General features: G+C 42.5%; 1 protein-coding gene across 14 annotated transcripts in view; it reads right to left on the bottom strand.

Moving 5' to 3' along the window:
* The window catches only part of LNX1 (ligand of numb-protein X 1), a 105,197-nt gene that overhangs the window by 10,952 nt on the left and 71,875 nt on the right, over positions 1–22,370 (bottom strand). For 12 of the 14 annotated variants that reach the window (XM_052682901.1, XM_052682907.1, XM_052682909.1 and 9 more), the window contains 6 exons: positions 21,269–21,510; positions 19,673–19,828; positions 14,476–14,631; positions 10,814–11,016; positions 9,074–9,445; positions 4,431–4,565 (listed from right to left, as the gene is read on the bottom strand). In XM_052682901.1, coding sequence (XP_052538861.1) covers positions 4,431–4,565; positions 9,074–9,445; positions 10,814–11,016; positions 14,476–14,631; positions 19,673–19,828; positions 21,269–21,510 — 1,264 coding nt within the window. The remainder of the gene's footprint in view (positions 1–4,430; positions 4,566–9,073; positions 9,446–10,813; positions 11,017–14,475; positions 14,632–19,672; positions 19,829–21,268; positions 21,511–22,370) is intronic. The other 2 variants (XM_052682912.1, XM_052682914.1) reach the window with 1 other exon arrangement.

Genomic DNA, 22,370 nt, shown 5'->3' on the forward strand with positions numbered 1-22,370 from the left:
TCGATTCCTGTGCCAGCAGAGCAGAAAGAGGAGCAGGCGGGCCTGTGCTGCTGCCACCACCAAGGTGGAGGAAGGGAAAGAGCAGCAACAGAGTTATATGGGAATAGGGAGGAAAAAGGAACAGCCTGGGTGAGAATTCTGTGGTGCAGGGACAGCGATGTGGAGTGCTTGCTCATACATAGTGCTGGAATGGCTTCATCTTTGAGGAAGCCGCAGACCCTTGGGAACAAAAAGGCAAAGAAATTGGTGAAAAAGATCTCTTCATCACTGCAAGTAACAGCAAGCTGAGGCAGCTGTTTGGACACACCAACCTCTGTGTGCAGCACATGGGCACTGTGTCAGAGTCATTGGGTCTACAGCTTCCAACTGAACCTAAACATTTCTGAGGCTTTATGACATTCTCCTTTATAGAACATGGATGTTCCAATACAGCACATTTCAATCATTCCAAAGACCACATTTGTCTTCAAGGTATAAATGTTCTAAACACAGTAGAGTTCTGTGTCTGTGCAAACTAAACATTTCATCCACGTTTGCACAAAAAAAATGTTGCCCTTTCTCCCCCTTGAAAGGGAATGGCTTTTTGTCAGGAAATAACCACTTCCTGAAGTGAATGGTGGAAGGGCACTACTAATTTTCACAACAATGCAGTTTGTAATTCTGTAACAAAATATGCAATTTTGATTTAGGTCGAACCCGAGCAATCCTGTTTCTCTTGCCATTTCCATCGTGTCCCAGGCACCACAAATGCTGGCTGATAAGCCAGACAGGGCTCTAGTTTTGAAGAATCAGTGCTTTCTGAACAGTGCTGGCAAACAGATTGTCCTGTTACATTTCAGCAAAGAATCATAAAAGCAGTGGTAGTTGTATACTCAAGCACGTAGGATCAGTTTTCCTTTGAAGCTGCTCTATCCACACGTCCTTTTACATGGCTTCAGATAGAGAGGAATTAGGGTGGTTCAGTTGAGACAAAGGCAGTGATGAAAGCGAAGCAAAGCCTTTTTTAGTAAACACACGTAGAGCTTTCCTGGAAGGACCACTGATAATGAATAAACCAGTTGAAAGGCAGTGTTTATCAGTGACTGCATTTCGATGCATTCTCTTCCAAACAATTGTCCTCCTCTCATTTTGAAGCGACCTCAGAGGTCAGAAGAAAAATATAACAGTTCATTTTCTCCTTTTTAAAAAATATCTGGGGGTATGTTTACTGTAAAATAAATATTTACAGCAGATTATCACAACATCAAAGCCATGATGCATGTCTTGAAGGCAAAGTACATAGCTGTTTCTGGAAGATGCATTTCACCTGAAGGTTAACCTGCTTGTAAGTCCACAGAATGTCTCCTGTTTAAGCAATGGGACAACTTAAGTATTACTGGGCATTTAGTGAGAGTGGAGCAAGAGATCAGTTCCAATTAAAAATAAGTGTTATTTAATTAATGGCACAGTTCCCACTGACTTCAAAGAAATTAAATCTGGCCTATTTCTTCATTCCAGCCCTACTCAGCAGCCTCTGCTGCACAAGAGAGTGATCCTGACATCTCTTTTCTGAATCCAGGCAGAAGCCACATCCCCCCACCCTGCAGACCAGAATATGGTTTACAAGGCCCCAAGTCTCCCAGCACACCACACACAGCCCATCACTGCCACTGCAAAAGGAGGCGGCATTACATGCCCAATTACCATCCGTACCAGCCTGAAAGAGCTGCCTTCTCACACTTTCCAGACAGATGCAAGTTGATGGGAGGGCAACAGCTTGGCCCAAAGTGATTTCTCAGCCCCTGCATGAACAAGGTGGCTGCTGGAAGCTGGAGTTCACTCTTGGCACCAAATGCAAGGCTTGCAATACTTGTAGCCCATACTTATGTACATGAGAGCTGCTTCCCTCAAAGAGAGTGTTCCTGACATGCTAACATCACCCACTAGGGTGAGGCCAGGGAAAAAAATAAACACCTAAAATCCATAAAAATTCAAGTCAGTTAGCAATAATTCTATCCATCACACATAATAAAGCAATGCCACCGATGGTAGCAGGTAGCAGATCCACCAAACCACACACACATAGCAAACTCCCTTGGTAGCAAACTGCAGACACTATGCATTGTGCTGCCTTGTGTGTGAGAAGGAGCACATGCTGCACTTGGACACTGTGCAGACCCTAGGCCTGCAAGCATTATGCCTGCACTAATGTCTGTTTTTAAAAAAAATAACATTTTAAGCCTGCCAAAGCTTAGAGTTTAAAGATCTTGAATTGCAAATGATGCTCAGTTGAACCTTCAGCAAAAAAGCAGGAGAAATTCAAACTGACATGCTTGTACTCTATAAAAGGGCAAATAACACTCCAGTAGTGATTGTATAATCCCAAAAGCCCTCAGTGTATGAAGATAATTGCGTCCACTGGCTGTACTGATCTACAGATCTATTGCCAGAGCATCTTCTCTGAGACAGGCTCTCCACTGCCAGCACAGAGACAAAGGGAGGTGGTAGTAGCTCCAAGCTTTGTTTCCTGGCTCTGATCTTACCTGGACAGTGCCCCAGCAGTGGCACTGGGCAGAAGCCCACAGCATCCCACTCACGCTCTAGTGGGGCGCACATCTCTTGAGGCAAACAGGAAATCCCCCCACAAGCCATGGTCTATTCAACAAAAGATGATTTTTTAGCCTTAGAGGGACAGTTGCAAGGTTAACGCTGACCTGCTAAGCTTATAGGTCCCCCCAAATAATGTTGAATTTACCAGACTTGTCCAATACCTCTTGATATAGGAAGAGAAAATGATCTCTGGGACCTGGAGCAGGGATCTAGGGCAGTGTATGAAAAACAAGCAGTGTAGTCCCACATGGTATCAATTAATCAGATCTCCATGGTAGAACTAGCAGGTGCTCCAAGCATCACTAGAAATCGTATAGCAGCAACATGATATAATTGCTGTCCTACACATATCTCCCTAAGGAAAGCATTACTTCATTAGTAAGTAATGTTTTGCAGATGCATGATTAACTGGGCACTACTGCTACCGGCCAGTGGCTACCAGGCATTGACTGCTCCATGATTTAACTCCTGCTGATCCTTACCGAGAGCTGGGACTGAGACTTCACAGAAAATGAAACTAACAGTAAAAATATACTGCTATATTTTTTACTCATTAAAAACACTGACTAAATGTAGTGAGTTTCTTTGTTTGTTTTTTTAAAGGAAACCTGCAAAGATTGAGTATCATTATGCATCTGTAATGCAGAGCTAGGCTCGTCTCCTGGCTGATAGTTGTGTACCCAATCTGGCATCTGGTTCAGCCAAAAGGTCTCTTAAGATGCACTTCTGGCTGCCCATCAGGCAGGATGGATTTAAGCAGCCCTGCTGTTTACCTTCCTGACACTCCCCCTGGTGCAGGGGGCCAAGGACTAGCTTGTGAGGCTTTGTGTAGGGGTGACACTCAGAGTAATTGACATAAATTAACCAGGAATGTAACCTAAATTTAGTGAAATAAAGAAATTAATTTCTGCAAGGATGTTCTTGCATACAGTAAAACTATGTTCAATCTACTGTAGTTAATACATAGTATTAAACAAAAGCCACTGCCACTCATCAGGAGCACCTCCATACAGCACTTTAATTTGGTCTGAGTGGCATCACTCCTACTTACAATTATTACTTCAGATGGTCAGAGTCACTTTTCGAAATGCAGGCAAGTCTTTAAAACACAGAAGAGAGCACCTAAGCCCCTCTGACACAGGCTGCCATTTTCTAGACCAACACCATACTCCTTTGTCCCTGTCCTTCTCAGCCCAAGGACAAGACCTGGATACCAAGCTACTTGCAGGGGAGGGCACTCCCAGTGTTTCTGCTGTAAAGATGACATTCCCTGGGGTCATACAGTAGTGGTACAGTCAAGCACAAGCTTCCAAAACCAGCACATTTGGTGTCCAAATCCAGCAGAAAACTGGTACGCTTGGCATGGCCAGTGAGGACCTTCCAGCTCTTGAGCTGGGTCAAAGCATTTGTAGCTTAAAAAACATTCAACAGATTAATAACTACTGTAACTTCCAAGAAGCCTATAGGAATCTCTTAGATCAACCTATGAAAGCTGTTTCCTGCACACATTTCTTCAGTTGGAGATATAACAATAAACCTCTTATAGTCATCAAAGCATGTTTCCCTGTGTGGCTCAGGTCTTTGCACAAGTCCAGCTCCACGCCCACCACACCACTGTCCCACCATTCCTCTTCCCCTTCTCTTCCCCTTCTCACCTCAAATTGAGTGAGGGAAGAAATATTTCCTGGAGCACAAATGATGAGGAGCACAGTTTTATATTTCAATTGCAGAATAAGACACGACACTACTGGTGACTGGATCCAGAAAGGCTACCCTGAGACCCACAGTCAGCCACACAAAGGTCCCCTCTCCCAAGGACAGCAGAGCAGATGTGTCCTCACCTTACTGGCACTGATCCTCTCAGCAGGACAGGGCTGGGGGCTGCTGCTGTAAATCCATCCCGTCTCCTGCAAGATGTCAGGGGGCTGCTCTCTGGTCTGCCGCGATATCACAAAGTGGACATGCCGCTCACTGGCCTACGGGAGGAAGCACAGGGTGAATCCCATCACTTTGCTGCAATGACCCAGAACAAGCTGAACAGGACTGCAAGTAGTGACCTGACCCATGATAATGCAATCACAGTTCATTCCTTGTGTCCTCCTGCACGCACCAGGGCAGACCAGCAATGTGCCTGCTGCAGGAGAGACCCCCACACAATTAGCGCTGCAACAAGGAGCATGATCCAGCTTAAGCTGGTGAGGGTGGAGAAGAACAGTGCCACAGAGTCCATGTGTATGTAACAGCACAGCAGATGTAAGGCAGCTTGAAGAAAGGGATGCATCACCACTTGAAGAGGTAAAATCCTAGTGTGCCAGAACACAGAAGAAGAGAATGAGAAGGCACAAGCAAGTGCATAGAGCAACAGCATTTGGTCCCAGAGGGATTCCTGTCTGCTTGTGTGGGGGTCATTATCAAGGATCTAATTTGGAACCCCCACCAAGCATCTCTGTACAGCTTCTGGTGTGTCACACTTCCAGTGCTTGCTACCCACTTCCTGCTCTCTGGGGAGGAGCTCCAAGGAAAGCTGCCATTGAATAAGCAGCTGGAAAACCCCAGATCCAGTTGCACTACTGAAATCAAAACTCTCATGGACAATCAAGAGATGCCATGGGGAGGCTCCTGGGATTTACATTTTTATAGTTCAGTTTGCTTTTCCTGTGGATTCAGTAGTACTGAGAATTAAAAACGCTTTTAAAAGTATCACTAATGTTTAAAAAAAACGATTTATTTCTACCAAACCTCCACATGCAAGTCTGAAATTTGCATGTCCAGTCCATGCTATTTGAAGGTGCTACCTTGCTACCTCAGTAAAAAAAATGCAAATTTCTTAGCTATCTTACCTGCACTTTGGGAGATGCTAGGTTTCAAACTAGCAAATAAGGTCTCCACAGCTTCATAATATATCATTTGGTATACACCTATATATATGTTAAAAAAAACTTTCTACATATTTTAACCAGGTTTATTGTTACCAAACAATTTTACCAACACCCTTGGGTATTCATCTGGCACCCAGAAGTAGGCTTCTATCTCTTGGGAGAAAGGAAAGCACTCCAAGGTCTCCAGTTTGTAAAATACTCAAAATGTAGCTGAACATTATCAAGTCTCCTAAGGGCATTTGACCCCATGAGAATACATTTTTCCTTAAAACAAACAACTTCAGTTTATGCAGCTTCTGTTTAAAGCTCATCTGTTGCCACATGGTTGGTCTCAAAGTTGGCTATTTAGAGGAAGGTTGTAAACGTGACTAATTCTCTGAGGATCGACTAACAGAAGTTCAACAAGAGTATTGCAACACTGCATTTGTCTCCAGGTCAGTCGAGTTAAGTAATTTCTCAGAAGTTAAAGTGTTTTAAAGAGCTATCCAAACAAGACGACTAGCTTTTGTATTTACGTACTTCCATATACAAACCCACTACTGTTTCTACCAATCAGAACATTAATTACTGCTTCATTCTGATCTCTCCCCTGTCCTCCCCCTTTACTGCTTATTTTTCTCAGTCCCTTCTCTGCTCTTCACACTGATGCAAGAATTAAAGAAATGAGGTTTGCTTTGAATACTTGTTTGAATACAAGTAAAAATGGAAACAATCTACTGGAATTAAAATCTGTGTTATGGCTAAAGCAAATCAAACATAGATTGGGGAATGCTCTGCAAAGCTTTGGCCTGAAAACTTCCTAAGGTCACTTCTGTGCCAGGCTGATGATTCTGCTGCTTTTGGCAGATATTTCCCTGGGATAGGGAAAGTAGCCTGAAATACCTCCGGTTACCTGTGCTGTGACACCCAGTGCTGCTGGAGGTGCAGTGTTCAAGCACAACAGTAGCCAAAAGGGCTGCCTGCACTGAGGGGCTGCAAAGAAAAACCTCTGCACTAAGCAGGTTGGGAGGCGGGGACATGGTGACAACTTCCAAGCAGTCACTTGGAAACCAGGCAGCCGTGCAGTTACCTTGGCCCAACCAAGCAGATAGGGCTGATGTCCTCACACCAACTGCCTACTCTTCTGTAACCTTGATCATTTTCATGTCACACCCACGTGAAACAGATGTGGGACATTATTTAGATTAAAAAGTGCCACATCTGACCCAAGATTGTGACTAAAGATGACATGGCAAATGGGAAGCAGCGAGCTCCTGAGTGATACGATGTGTGCACATTCTTAATTAGCAGGTACGTGTTTTCTTCGTTTCAGATCTTGTGATTGAGCTTCTAAACAGGCTGACACCTAATCTCCTGATTAACAACTGCTTTGCATATGCTGATGTATAATCATTACAGGACTAAAGAATCAGATTTTTCTCTATTATTCATTATTTAGCAATCAAAACTAATCAGACTCCGCAGAAATGTGAAGTTCTCCCAGCTGTGATTGGCATAATAAACCACTACAACCTTTTATCATACCAGTGAACATTCATTCTGATTTTAAAAGAGCCAATCATGTCTTAGAAGCATATAGCACTGTTAATTTGAAGACCTTAACGTGCAGTGACACACTGAGATCTCAACAGACAGGGTACTGTTGAGAAATGGGAGGATGAGGTGAAACATGCTATATTGCAAGCAAATGTAAAACATTTGTGGCCTCAGTATAATGGTTTTTCTCTGGCATAGCATGGAAACAGGAAAGGCAAGTGATAATTGATGAAAAAACATGGCAAAAAAAGACAAAGGATCCAAGAATTTTGTATTAGAAAAATGTGATTCATAGAGCTTACATCAGCTCAATCCTGGATGTTTGGAAACCTGAGTCTCCCCTTTGATGGGCATGTTGTTTAAATTCCCAGAGACTGGTATGCATTTCAAGCATTATTATAAATAACATCCACTCTTTGGAACCCAATAAGAACTTTGGTAGTGTTTTCAAACACTTGTGTGTGAATGGTCTCATTAAGTCATTTTTTCCATTTCATCTCAAGTCTACATGTGTTTTTTGCTTATGAGGCACTATTGCCTTGTTTTGTAGCCATGAAGAACTGTTCCAAGAATATCAATTTTTTAGAAAGGTTTTCATTCCCGTCTCTGTTCCCTTTGGAGAATTTAACATCTCCCCAACTGCTGCCTTCTGCTCCCAGTTAGTGATCTACATAACGTAATCCAGAAAGATGCTGGACCAGAATTTCAACAACTGGCGTTATGCAAAAGGATGCGGTTTTGCTTCCCGGGCAGGACGTGCCTGCTCAGATGAGTGGGAGGCCCTGCTCTCAGCATGAAGACAAGCTAATGGCTTTATCTTTACCTATGCCATAAACTTTTCAATGAATGTTGGCAAACAACCATCTGTGAACCTATGCTAGAGGGAGAACATTTGTCACAGAATGCATTGCATTTAAAGATTCTTTCAGCCAGACTCGTGTTACCCTGATTATACCCCCTGAAATGCGGAGCATCCAGCCTGATTCAACATCTTCGTATTCAGGTATGTGAAATTCTTCAATATGAGAACATTGTGCATCCCTTTAAATGAAATGTAAAGTTGCACAAGTACAATGACTACTATAAATAAGAAAGAAAAGCAACAAAAGATCCTTGGCTTTGCTTTTTATGTTGAAGTTTTCTAAGAAGGTAGGCTGTAAAGAAATAAATTTAGTGAAAATGGTTCTGGAGGGGAAATTAGGCAGAAGTTCACTGATTCTGTAGCTGAGAAAGACAGTGACAGTTTTGTGGCAAGGCTGTTAAGTGCATTTGAAAGGCACCCCTTTAGTTCTCCATAAGGCTAATTGAGATTTATAAAAACCACAGAACAAGATCCTTATTTTTCACCCCCAAAATATCTGAATTAATGCTGGATTTAGGTTAGAAATATCCACAATGAATATGGAGTACCTTCAGTTGTAAGACATGCCTGCAGGAAGTCACTGATGCTGCAATGCTCATCCCAAAACACGTCAGTGGTTGCCTTAGACTTCTCTAGTTTGTTCCCTTCTCCCCTGGAGGGAGTCAGGACCCTGTTGGACTCTGTGACATTGGGGTACAAGTGGGTTTGCATTTTGGCAGATACAGAGTATATATATAGATTCATATAATCATAGAATGGTTTTAACTGGAAGGGACCTTAAAGCCCAGCCAATTCCAAACACCAGCTCAGACTGCTCAGGGCCCCATCCAACCCAGCCTTGAACACCTCCAGAGATGGAACATTTACAGTGTCTCCGAGCAGCCTGCCTACCTCGCCACCCTCTGAATAAAGGATACAGAGATTTACATTGACCTGTTTTTTGAAACAAAGCCATGAAGTGAGATGATTGCAGGAGGCATCATGGGGAGGAAAATGCACATATTCACCCTCGTGCCCGCAGTGACACCAGGGAGATTTCAGAAGTGCCAGTTCCCACCCTTGATGGGAAAGGAGACACAGCACACCTTCCCTCCCATTAATGCACACCTATTGATCTAGTCCCCAGCACCATTACTACGGATGGTGAAAATGCATCTCTTGGCTTTTGCCAAGTCTAGAAACAGTGCCCAAAGCCATGGTGACAGACCTGGATCAGCTGGGCTGCACTCTCTGGGCTGCCGTACCGATGGTCATGCCCATTGATGGCCAGGACCCGGTCGTTCTCCTGCAGCTGGCCATCACGGGCAGCCACTCCTCCATCCAGCAGGTTGAAGATGAACACGCCGGGTTCGTCGGCCCTGCGGACCAGCTTTATCCCTAGCTGCTCATCGGGGCTGCTTTTGTTCAAAATGACGTGGAAGCTGTCATCCCTGCTGCAGTGAGCATCGAGGCTGAGCCCGCTGCTTCGGCACCGGTACCGCTGCTCCCTCAGCACCGTGAGCCGCAGCACGTGGCAGGGTTGCTTCAGGATGGACAGGGCGTAGTGGTGAGGCACGTTTTTGATGTCCATGCCATTCACCTGGAAGAGAGAGCTGTAAATCAGTGGCAGAAAGGCAATTTAATCTGAATTGGCATGAAGACGGCTGCTCTATTTACACAGATGTCTTCATATGAGGTGGTGTGCTTTGCTCCCAACAGCGTGGTGCAGCACGCCAAGTCTGTGTGCAAAAGAGTCCTTCCTCCAAGGAAAGGACGCCCTGTACAGACACTTTCTGCTTTCCACACCCCCCCCCCCCCCCCCCCTTCTCTCAGCTCGGATAGTCTCCAGACATAACTGTTATTTCTCAACTTTATTATTGCTCTCCCCCAAGCTCCAATATCCTTTCATATATCTTGGTTTTATTTCACTAGCTTCTGATTTCAGATCACCTTGCCAGCCCTTCCTTCCACTCCCCCTACTTTCCAGTTGTTTCTATTCATTATCTCTCAGCTGTATTACTAAAAGCAGAAAAAAAAAAAAAAAAAGAAAAAAAAAGTGCCCCACTAATGAACCTCTAATTAAAATGGAGAAAAGAACCTCAAGCAGAAGGCCAAAAGCACTGGCTATTTAGCAGGGAGTCATGCTTACACACCACACTGGAGTGTTGGGCTTTTTGTGTTTCTTTTTCCAGGTAGGATTTACCAGGTAGCCTTTCTTCTGAGTACTGAAACATTAAAGTAATGTAGCACCCTTTCAGAGCTCCAAGTCAAAGGGGCAGCTGGGAGAGCTGTTCTTGTTCATTGCTGGAGCCACTGTTCACAAGATACATGATTTTTAACCACCTGGCCTAATTCTTGCTCATCTGTTACACATTTCTATAGATGCAGAAGTAGCAGCCAACGACTAACACCTGAAGGCTGTTCATTTGTTCCTGGAGATTCCACCTGTGGTTGCTGATGGGGCAGCTCTCACAGATCAGAGCAAGCAGTGCCTCACGTTGTATAGTGCTGATGCAGATAGGACATAAGTTGACCAGGCCTCTGTCATCTGTTATAAGTGGGATTTGAAGCAATGGAAACTGCACTAAGTGAGATTCAAATCCACAGCTCAGTAGAAACAAACAAACAAAAAAACAGGTCAAAAAAGCCTTGCCCCTGCTTTCAGAAGAAAATGTTTATTCTGCTGGGTCAGACATGCCAACATCATGCTGCAATGCATTTTGGATCCGCCATGCTTGGCTAGGAAGTACAGAAGCCTGATAACTGAGTGGGAAATGCAAACAAATGTGAGTTACAAAAACAGCTGTGATGAATAAAATCATCACAGCATGCAGAGGAACCAGACTTCTTCTTGCATGTATTGTTCGATCTACACACGGCAGCACTGCAAACCTCATGATCAATTTATAGTTACTCTTGGTCAGGATACAATTTTTTTTTTTAATCTTGTACTCCCACTGTACTGTACCTTCAGTATCATGTCTCCAGGCAGCAATCTTCCATCTCTGGCAATTACTCCATCTCGATAAATATGCTGTATAATAATGTGAACCAAAGGAGTCTCGCTGCCTCCCACAATCCTAATGGCCAGGTTCTCATGGGGATCAGTCCGGTTGATCTTAATGCACGTGATTTCACCATCTGGAATCAGGTGATACAATCTGGGAAAACCTGGAAATGTACATCGTAAGGTATTTATATGACATCTTGTCTTTGCTTCATTAAAGCATGCACCGTATGACTTCAAGTACCTGTCAGTTACCCAAACTAGGTTTTATGCATTGATATGATATATACTACGTGTGCAGCAAAGGAAATGTATGTTTGCTTTAGTGAACTTGAAGGGATCATTTTTAATGAATATATTCAAGCTTCTCTTCTATTCTTTTCCCCTTCAAAGCACAGCCTCAAACACTTGATGCAATCCAGACAGATGAAATGAGCTTAAGAAAAAAAATGCAGTTATGCGTGCTAAAATTTTAAGGGAATAAAATATGTTTTTAGCCACCAGACACCCCTCTGAAACAGGTCACAGCTCCTCGCTGGCCCTAGAGAATATGGGCACAGACAAGCCAACAAACCCTGGTGGTCTGTGCTGCAGTGGGCTGCTGACTTTCCTCACTGCTAGTAGCCATGCAAACTTTTTTCTTTTTTTTTTTTTTTTTTTTTTTTTTTTTTTTTTTTTTTGCCTTGAGCTTACAGAAAGGCAAATTTTCTTTGGCAATCCAAAGCAAACAGCCGTTTCCCTACCAGATCATCCTCTTTACATCACACTTGAAGTCTAGGAAGCAAGAATATCTGGCTGTTACTGCAAATGATCAGTATGAAAACCAATATACATTCAGAAAGGGGAATTTCAGAGGTGATCTGATATATCTTCAAAGAGTTACACAAGCAAAAGTACTGCTGCTGGCCAGCCAGCTCTGAGTTCTAACACAAACTTATCCTAAGCCTTGTTAAGAAATGTGAATTCAAATGAGAACATATCTGCTGCTATTGATGCAGGAGGTGACATTTCCACAGTATTGCCCATAGCCTTGAATAAATCTACACAGACTGGGTGGTATTTTCATAAATCTGTCCTGTGCTTAACCCAGACAACTCAACACTCTGAACTACACTCTTCACGCATGAAGGATGAGCCACTCTACTTTCAGAAGCAGTCAGCCCTCCTGAATGAATCTGTTTTTCCCAAGATTTTTCACATGTTATGAACCTGTGGGGTAGAAGGGAATGATGCTGACTGCTCAGCTGCAAGGGAAGATCTCTGCTGGCATTGGCAATCTGAGTGTGGGGAAGAAGGACCAACTGTGTGCAGGGATCCTGTTTTTTAGTTATGATGTGCTGGGGACTGCATCTCCTTCCAAACCCTATTTTTCAGCTGACACGTTAGTCTGCACAGCATGTCTTGGGCAATTTTAATCCACATTCATCACTGAGTAAAATTCAAGTAAAAGCACTACTGAGATGTCTAGTACAGACACATCAGCCCTTAAGTGTCTTGTGACCCTCCACACGTGACAGAAAGCTTTTGAATTTCTGGTATAAAAGTCCACATTATGTGTAAACCTGCAAGTAGAAAAATGAAGTGCTAACATTTTTTCAATACTCTATTTTTAGAAATTAAAGTACAGCAATTGCAACTGAATAGCAGAAAACTGTTAAATGAAAACTAATAGAGCAGTACCAGAGAGAGAATAAATATTTCCTACTGCAGAATTATCAGGCAACAAACCAGAAAAGCACCAAAAGCTCCTGGTAGAGATCGAGGGGAAAGAAAGAGTAGGAAAATAAAACCATTAATAAATACCACATTAAATCCCTTACCACTTCTTGATCATAGGCTCTTCGGAATGGGAAGCTGTCTTCCTCCACGTCTGCAAAAAGCACCTACCGGTTGCACAGACTTCGACTTCATAGTTTTATACAAAGTTGACAGGCAATGAAAATCTATCTAGATAATTACACACCTGTGCTCAATCTAATATCCAAGGATCACTTAATTACACTCCTGTTGTGGTTTCTGCAGCTGTACTGATTTGCTTCAGAGTTGTGCACAACTTTAAAGTCTCAGGACAGGAAGGTGAGTTGTTCCCTCATACTCCTATACTTTCTGAACATTATTTGCCCAGGTTGGAGCTTGTTTGATTGCCCCTTGTCTGAAGGTGGACTCATACCATTTAAAGGCAGGCCTCTATCCCAAATGCCTAATTTTCTATGCAGGGTATGAGCACCCAAAGGAGCTGCTAAACTCCCTCTATTGCTATGTAAGAAGACAAAGCCAGTTACCTGATGGCTCAGTGAAGTGCTTAAGGCCAGATGACACAAGCACTCCTCAACAATCACCGAAGGCTTTTTCCTCATGCATAGTTTGTACTCCCGAGGTAGCATTAAGGGTTTACGTTAGAAAACTACAAAAGATAATATAGACCCTCATGCATTCTGCTCTGCTCAAAAACGGAAGAAATAAATATTTCTATATATTTTGCAAGCTATCAAAACAGTCCCATAGCAGAACTGATCCCACTTCACCTTGCATGATGATTCAGCTCAGGTTGTAACGAATAGCACTTTGTGGCATAGGCACTCATTCTCCTATACGTCAATCTGTCCTCTTTTTCTAAAGGAATTAGCTATTTCTTGCCCATAGAGAGCAGATTGAACAAGCTGCTGATGCACTCATGTTATATCAGTTTCTAACTATCCCAGAATAAAACCAGAGCAACGTGGCAGTGAACAAGACCCATCATATACAAAAGAAAAATACTTATGTAAGTTCTTTTGCTTCTTGAGCAATGCTTTAGCTGGTTTATAAGTATTGCGGTGGCATTTGATTTATTTTCAGTATGACTTCATGCAGATCCTTTGAAAGAATTTCAAATAACTGATTTCCTTCTAAAGCACACAGTTCACAACAAAACAAATCATCCCACAGCATTTTTCTTGCCAGTGTGCAAGTCACCATGTTCCTCTTTTCATAGGATATGCTGCTTCACATCCCAGGTTTGATTTGTGTTCTTTATTGAATATAATTAGTAAATTGTACCTTTTTCTTCTCAGATGAGTGAAACATCAAAAAAGTGAATGACCACTTAATTTCTGATATCTTCATCAAAGATTTGCCTCTTATTTTCAACCCAGATATACACATGGATGTTTGCATAATCAACAGTTTAGACTGTCATGATAAAAATACAACTGACTATCTTAAAAACTATGTTTGAAAAACTAAATGTACACACACATATATTTTTGAATAGCAGAATTTGAGATAGCTTTCTCATCAAACAATCTGTATATATTACATGGAGGCTCATTAAAACCTACCTTGCCTGTTTTAAAAAAATGCCGCATGCGGAAACAAAGTCTTTGATCTGAAATTTTGTAATGTGTGCACTATCCCCACAAGAGGTGGGCCCTGCTCCAGCACCTGGTTACCCACAGTGAATGGGACCTCAGCGGGTCTCACCAAATATAAGGAGTCTGGGTAAGAGCTTGCACCACTCACATGCATGCATCCTACTGTGGGGTTTGCACAGACCCCACTTTCCAACCCTTTCCAGCTCTTAAAATTCTCAGCTCCCTTTGACCAGGTTTTCCAGAGCAGGAAAACCCTGGAGTATTGCATACCTTTCTTTACCATTTTATATTTCCAGTCCTTAAATATTGAAGTGCTGCTGAATCTAGAAAGAAGTAAATTTTCTGTCTTGTTTTTGGTGACTCTTGCAGGTCTTTCCACCGAGTGTTGTGTTTTTGTTGCAGGGATTGGTATGGAGCATTCTGAATCTGTCAATAATAACAAAATATCATCTACATTCAGAAATATTTTCTATGTTTTTTCCTCAGGTAATATTTTCCTTATATTAAAGTAAAATTTTATCTGTATTTTCATCAGAGTAACAAATAATGTAGGAGAGGCCAGCTTTACCCATCAAGTTCTGCTTGTCTGATACAACACAGGACACCACACAATTATTAGTACATTAGCCATGAGACTTGTAATAGGCACTTTTAAGTACACTTAATATTTTAGCCCCTCAGTTTACAGTTCTTAACGTAAGTGTTCCTCCAGGTCTTGGATTTCAGCTGATTTCTGCATGTACTGTTCTCCTTCTGGAAGTACCATTAGAATAACAGCTGCCTCCATCCCCACAGTTCTGCTCAGTGTGTCTGCTATGACACTTGGCTCCAGAGTAATGCAAGGTCACTGTGAGCACAATTTCTGTCTCACGTTGCCAGTCCTTGCCCAGACCAGAAGGTCTGGCTTGATGGGAGGTGCTGGCTGAAGCCTCCAGAGCTTTGTGTGCCTACAGCCCACCTCCATGAATCCATCTATCTACAGGGATAGCAATCGTTCAGGCACATGGTCATCACAGTTTAAATAAAAATGGTGTAAACTATTCTTGGAAAATACGTGTGTCTGTGAACATCACTTGAATCAGTGTGAGACTTTGTTCTGCAACTCTTCCTTTCCAGTAATTTTCCAGTTAGCATTTCATTCTCCCAATGGCTTGCCATCTTGTTTTGAAAGCAAGAGTGTTATTCATTCCATTAATTCTCCAGGGATGCTGGTCCGATGCAGGGGGCAGGTAGTTGGCAATGCCAACTGCAGTGTCTTTCATCTTCTCTTACTGAAAGAACTAAAATGAAATTGCCATAGAGTTGTCCAAAAGATCCAAAAGAACTGTGGCTGTTTTAGCAGCAGGAGAAGTTTATCAGTTCACCTATCTGCAGTGGAGGAAACGCTACAGAGACAATCTCATCCACTTGAAAACTGTCCAGCTCACTATCCTGGGGGCAGAGTGCTTTCAACCAGTTGTGTAATATTTCTAGCAGCCATTTTAGGAAAACAGAACTGCAGTTGAATCACATTTGGGAAAACAGGAACAGTACTAATGTAGCCTTCCTAGGGCGAAAGTTGAGCTGATGTTTCTTGTCCTGGGGCTGGGAAAGTCACTTTGTTTTCTTCACTTAAGAAGTATTATTGCCATGGAACGGTTGAAAAAGACCTGGCTCTGGCACTTAGAGCATTCTGCATTTCACTTACCTCCTTTTTCTTCATGTGCCTTTCCAAAACACCAAAGTATTTATAAAATCTATCTTACACATGCATATGCATATACATGTAGACATACACAGAGAAAACACAGCTGGGCTCCAGCTGAACAGCAGGAGGGAGGTACACCCACACAACAGTAGTCTGCTCTGTGAGCCTGCCAGTGCTGCCAGGGCTGCCTTGGTCTTGACTGCTGCAAAGCAATAACAGATGTAGCACTGCACCAGCCCTGGGACTAAGAAGAATTAGCTGACTTTGAACTGCATTTGACATCCTCAAGCAATCATAAATTCAATTTATTTTACAATGACTTGACTGCAAAATGGAACTGATGACTGATTCTGAAAACTAGCAGTATGGCTCTCTTTTACATTAAAGAGGGTTTTGCAATTGCATTCTTGAATTTTTTCCTCCTAAAGAATTAGCTGCTTTACAACTTGTATTTGTAGATCAGCTTGAGTAAAGAGTGTATATATATATAATCTTTCTTGGACATGAATTTAAAGTGTGATGCCAGAATAAGAGTACAGTGATACAAATAAGCATGGCAAAACCAGAGCAGTCTTTGCTCGGAGATATTTTATCATTTAACTAGATTGTCAAGGTCATTTACACTACTAGATCCAGTCAAAAGATATCACATCTTAAATGCATCACTGCTGGAAGGGTGTCCCTGTCACTGTTCCTCACTTCTCAGAATGAAACAGTCTCTTTTAAACTTCCCTAACCTTTACTTCCGACCTGGGAAGCCATGTGCAGTACTAAGTGCCATGAGTGACATTATTCTCTGGTTATTTACAAATGATCAAGTTATTATAAATGAGAAAATCTTAAGCCATTCTCCACCTAAACATTTTCTTCTCACTGTTCACAATTTTCATGCCCTTTAAACATGTTCTTTCACTTGGACAGTGAACACTTTTCTACTGAAAATATCACCATAGGCAGAGAAAAAAAGAAAGCCTGGATCACTTAAATCCAGAAAGTGTGTATACAACATCAGCTTAGATGAATCAAAGCATGGGCTGCAAATGGAAATCATTAAGTCATTTTCACAGCAAAGGACTCATAACAGCTGCAGGTGTAGGACAGCACTAGACTTCAACTATTCTCCTGCTCTAATTACACTAGAAACACAGTACAGATATCATATTTTTCAGTGTCCTGGGGCAGCAAAGGAGTTTTCCAAATCCAGCATTACATTCAGCTTTTAGATTAAGTCTAATCATGGTTATTTGGATGCCATCCCTCCCCCATCAGGGGATGACTTTTGTCTTGTATCCCTGCAGGGATATGGCAGTTGGGCACAGGCCCAGTGGAGATACAGCATCATATTAGAGGTACCTCCACATGCTGCAACAGGCAAAAAATTGATGTGACAGCAGAAATCCATGGCTGCTGCTGCTTTTGGGGACAATACACAGGTACACATCACAGTTTTTGCTTTCAGAGTTCTTTTAAACAAAATAGAGGCTAAACACAATAAGCAGAGATACCTGAATTAAGATGAGGAAATTCTAAAAATGGGGGACAGGCAGACTTGTATTAAATAACTGCAGAGCAGACTGCAGCTATCCTTAATGGGTGACCAGCTCTCACTGGGAGTCCAAATCCAGACTATTTGGAACAAGAAAGGGTTTTAAAAAAAACAGGAATAGAATAAAACATACAGAACGGGAGAAGAAAGCAAGTATCCAGCTGGCAGGATGGTGATAACTGCTACAGAAAGAAGTATATTCATTTCTTCTTCCAACAAGAAGAAACAGGGAGTGCCTCTGAGATGCACAAAGCACCTGCTGCAAAGGGCTAAACAGAGATCCTTGTTAAAGTTATATTTGTATTGCTGCACATTACTTGCTTGCTTTTTTTAAATGCCAAATTCCAAAACAGACTAATCAAAATGCGTTCTTTGCATATGTAATTAATACCGTCATTTGAGGACCCAGCTTCTGTGAGCTCATGCATGAGAGTAACTGCTCATTAAGTAATTACATGTCTACCTGGTTTTTCCAGTGCAGTAGAATATATCTGGAATTTTACAGGCATACTTGGTGCTGAATAATGACATCACAAGCAGAATCAGGCACAGAATGACATCTTTACAGAGAGTGCCCTTCCAGGGGACCATTATATATCCCTTAAAGAGGAGACGGCGTTTTTCATTCTGCTGGAAATACGAAGTCCAGTGTCACCCTCATATCTACTTCTTTTATCATCAGGGTTACTGGCCAGGTGTTGTTGGCATCCAGATTCCCTCATGATCTCTGGATATGAAACCAAGCTTTCAGCGGACTATTAGCAATGTCCACTATAAGCCTAGGTAGAAAGCTTTCCATGCCTGTGCCTAGAAATTGGTTTTTGTAAAGCATGAGCCTGAGAAATTCAGGATTTCACTCTGTCTGAAGAAGGTCAAGATTTGATTACAGCAGATGGAGCAGTTGCTAGCAAATGAGAAAAATACTTGTTTCCTCAAAGATGGCAGTAAGCAACTTCTTTACGAACTTTGACCAGGGAATCTTTAAAAAATACTTGGTAAAGTTATTAACTACATTTCAGATCAAGAAGCAGAATCATATTATTGTTATGGAAAAGTTTCATGCTTTTGAATTATCTGGCTTTGTTTTGGTTACATCAACAAAAATCTGGACAAGGAGAGCAATGATTGGGAACACAAGACTACGTGGAACTCTTCTGAAAAAAACAAGCAAGGAAAGCAGAAGAGGTACTAAACACTGTTCTCTGATTTTAGAATAGCTATGTGTAAGCACAATATTTGGCATCATTATGTCCTTATTTTCAATGGGTTTCAATGACAGCCTGTCATATAGAGCAAAGCGAAGTTGACTCTGTTGCCTTCTTAAAGCCTCTACCCTGGACTTTTTATCTGGGAAGAGAGCTGAGGTGCTGAGGCATCAGACAAAGGAATAATTAGGAACTCAATTAGGGCCTTGATTAAGACGATGTTTCCCACTCTATCATCACTTCCTCTTGATGCATGAATGCTAATGTTGGCTTTGTAATTATGATCCAAAGCAATTAGTAACATTTGCTTATTGTTTTGAGAATGCCAAATGTTAAGTGCTACTGCCTGCCAGACCCCTTACCCTTGATGATGTCAGGGCAACTTGCCTTTTCCCTCAGCTGAAAGCAGAGGGTTCTTACCTCATCACCTGCCTAGCTGAGGCAACACAAATCTATCACTAAGGACCCTACAAGAAATACTGGGGTAATTTCAGTGCTTTACTCTTTCCTACTGCCATTCCACTGGTAACTTCTAGTGGTTCATAACCATTAGCAGCAACTTACGAGATTTCCATAATGTGTGATCACTGTGATCTGTTTGCTTTAGGGGGAAAACACACACATGCTGGCAAAACCTCTTGAACTAAATGACCGAATGACCCAAAAGAGCAAATCAGCAGCAGCTCCAGTAACAAGTCCCAGATGCTCAATTCCACATCCTGTGCATTGGATACTGGATCAACTGTTGCACATAGGCAGTTACCAGCACAACCATATGTGAGGTCCCACACACCTCTGCTTTTCTCTTCCCTCTCATTCACTAAAAGCTTTTTTAAAATAAGGAAAAGTAGTTTTCAGCTTCCTTTTAATCATGTGCACCCACATGATTAAATGAAATGTATTGAAATGTATTGAATTTCATTAATGAAATGAAATACATGTCAACATTGGACAGCCAGCTCCAACATGCATGGGGTCCCTTACCCCATCTCACTTAAATGTGAGAATACAAGAAAAAAAAAGCATTACCTTCTTCTCCAGCAACAGAGTTTCCAACAGCCTCTCTTTCCTGGTCAGCCTGGTTGGAAACCACACTTCCACTTTTTGTCCTTCGAAGAACACTGAATGCCTTGTTTATTTTTTTAAAAGATCTGCTTCTTATAGTGGAGCGTTCAAAGTGTCGAGCTGCAACAGCAGGAAAAAAATCAATATGTTTCAACAGTTTCAGACCCACATCATTTCTGCAGCTTTTGGCAGACAACAGGGCAAAACAGCAACACTTTGATGTCATGACTCCAAGACAACACCCACCTGCATGGAGGTACAATTATCCTACCTCTGTCCCACACCCTGACACTGCCACCTCTCCTGTCTATTCTGCCAGCCACATGCAGATATCTGTATCTGCAAGTGTGGCAATGTGGGAGAAAATAATCCTTGGTCAGGGCAGAATCAGCAACAATCTAGAGAAAAACGTATAGAAGAGGAAGAAATACTGCCCTTCTCAAGCTGCATAAGTTAGATCCTCCCCACCCAAAAAATCTGGAATTTGTTGCTAAAAATCCACTACTGCCTCAAAACCCTGGCAATGCTTCCAATCTGCCAACAATATTATGACAAAAATTCAAAGATCATCAGGTAGGAGGGACCTACTAAGACACATCTTATAGCTTGGGTAAGACAACACACAAAAAAAAATCATAATAGTTTCAGTCTCCTTTCCATCCTACTGAAGATATTGTCACTCTCTTTGTGCTCTGCATGCTCGCCAAACATTGTAATCTAATAATACAACATTCCCACAAACCAGACTGCAGCTTTTAAACTCTGGTGGGATTTAATTTCATCCTGATGTTCTTGCTCTGTCCCTTTCCATCTCTCTCTTTCTGCATGCACAGAAGGGGATATTGCTGCTCTTCGTTTAATCTTCCTTCAGCCTTTCATCCATTCTCCCAGCACAGGCCTGATGCATCACAAAGCTTGGGAAACACAGTTTTGGCTTCAGAGACCGCAAATACAAGATTTGACCTCACTGTTAATACTTCTACATAAACCATATTTTTCAATTACGATGCTCATCAGAGCCAGGTGGTATGCCACAGGGTGAAGAATCAAGGCAAGGAGCATCTTGTCCCTAACTGCTGTTATTTCAGCAGAAATAGCAGTTCTGAAGTGCTGCTTTCTGGGAATCTGGCAAACGCTTCCCAAGCTCCCAGAAACCTCTCATCGTTTGTTTTACTCTAAATATTTATCAACTGCCAAAAGATTTGTGCATAGGTGCCCATCACATGCTCTGTAGGGACTACCTGGGCCATCATGTTTTGTTGAAGCTGTTGTTGCACCATCTCCTTGGCGCTTCACACACCCCAAAGGAGCCGACTTGCCTAAATAATCTTTCTTCAGACCTGCAGTTTGCCTGTGTGCAGCAAGTCTTCAAATAAATGTTGCCACGGGATAAGAAAATTTGTTTTTCACCTGAAATATATTGGGTCACTGAAGTCCCATTTGGAAAAGCCAATTCAAATTTTTCTCTAAAAAAACAACATCCTCCACCAACATGCGTTTCACAGAAAACAGATGCTGGAAGAGGCCACCAGCTCCAAAGCCAACCCTCTGTGTCCTTACTTCTGTTGCGGTTGCTGCAGTGCAGGTCCCTGGGGCCGCTACCCGACTGGCTGTCCTCCGAGGTGGGGCTGAAGGCTGGGTTCACCAGTCCTGGCTCGTCGGTCATTAAGGCGATGGCTGCAGCTGCAGAAAGCTCAGGGCTCAAAGCAGCTACTGCCAGGCTGGAGCTGTGGTCCGGGGAGCAATCCTGGGAACGCCGCTTCCGCTCCTTGGTAAGGCCATAGTGGGATGCTCCTTTGCATCTGAGGAGAAGGTAGGGAAAGGAGACGTGATTACAAACTGTATTGAAATGTTGCCTACTTAAGGCAGTTGGCCAGTTCTGGGGAATTACTCAGAGTGCAAAATGTGACTGCCGCAGCGGATGATGATATACAGGCATGGATCAGGAAGAAAAATGCCAGTCAATTGTGAAGAAGGGAAACTGTTTTCCAAACTAGCGGAATTTTCATAGGAAGTATACTGATGTTCAAGAGAAGAAAGAGAGTTTCAATGAAAACTTCAGGCCCATAGTACCATTCAGTGTGGGTGAAGAAGGATGCATGAACAAGTGGCTCGTTACACCACAGACTGCAGCCTGTAATTTTCCCCTTGCCTCTGGTTAATGAAGGAGATCATGGTGAGATGTAGCAGCTTCTCTATTTCTACTGGCTGAGTGAAAGGCATCTCGTCCTGATCCACGCTCTGGCCAGCCTGCCTGATCACCAGGCAGTGACACCAGGAGCCCAGTGTCACATTCATTCACCCTCTCCAATCTTAAGGCTTGTTCTAAAACAATTCCAGGGAGAAATCCAGCTCCTACATTCTGACCTGGCTTTAGTAGTGACAAAATTCTCCATTTCTGATAGATAGAAGTGTACTCTCAGAACAACCGACTTGTGACCCCAGCTGTCTGCTCTGGGCTCATCCCAGACAGCAAGATTGGGAGAATGCACGGCATTTCCTTCTCAGACTTCCTGAAGACTATCACTCCAAGCAAATTAGAGGTTTCCGTGTTCTTCTTGGTTCAATATATAATTAAAGATATAAAACAACCAAAGAGACAGAGTGGCCCAAGGAAATAGCCCTTGTGACTTCTCTCCAGCATCACTTTTGTGCTCTGTGC

Source organism: Tympanuchus pallidicinctus, unplaced genomic scaffold (assembly GCF_026119805.1).
Source record: "Tympanuchus pallidicinctus isolate F22 unplaced genomic scaffold, pur_lepc_1.0 scaffold2, whole genome shotgun sequence".
NCBI lineage: Eukaryota > Metazoa > Chordata > Aves > Galliformes > Phasianidae > Tympanuchus > Tympanuchus pallidicinctus.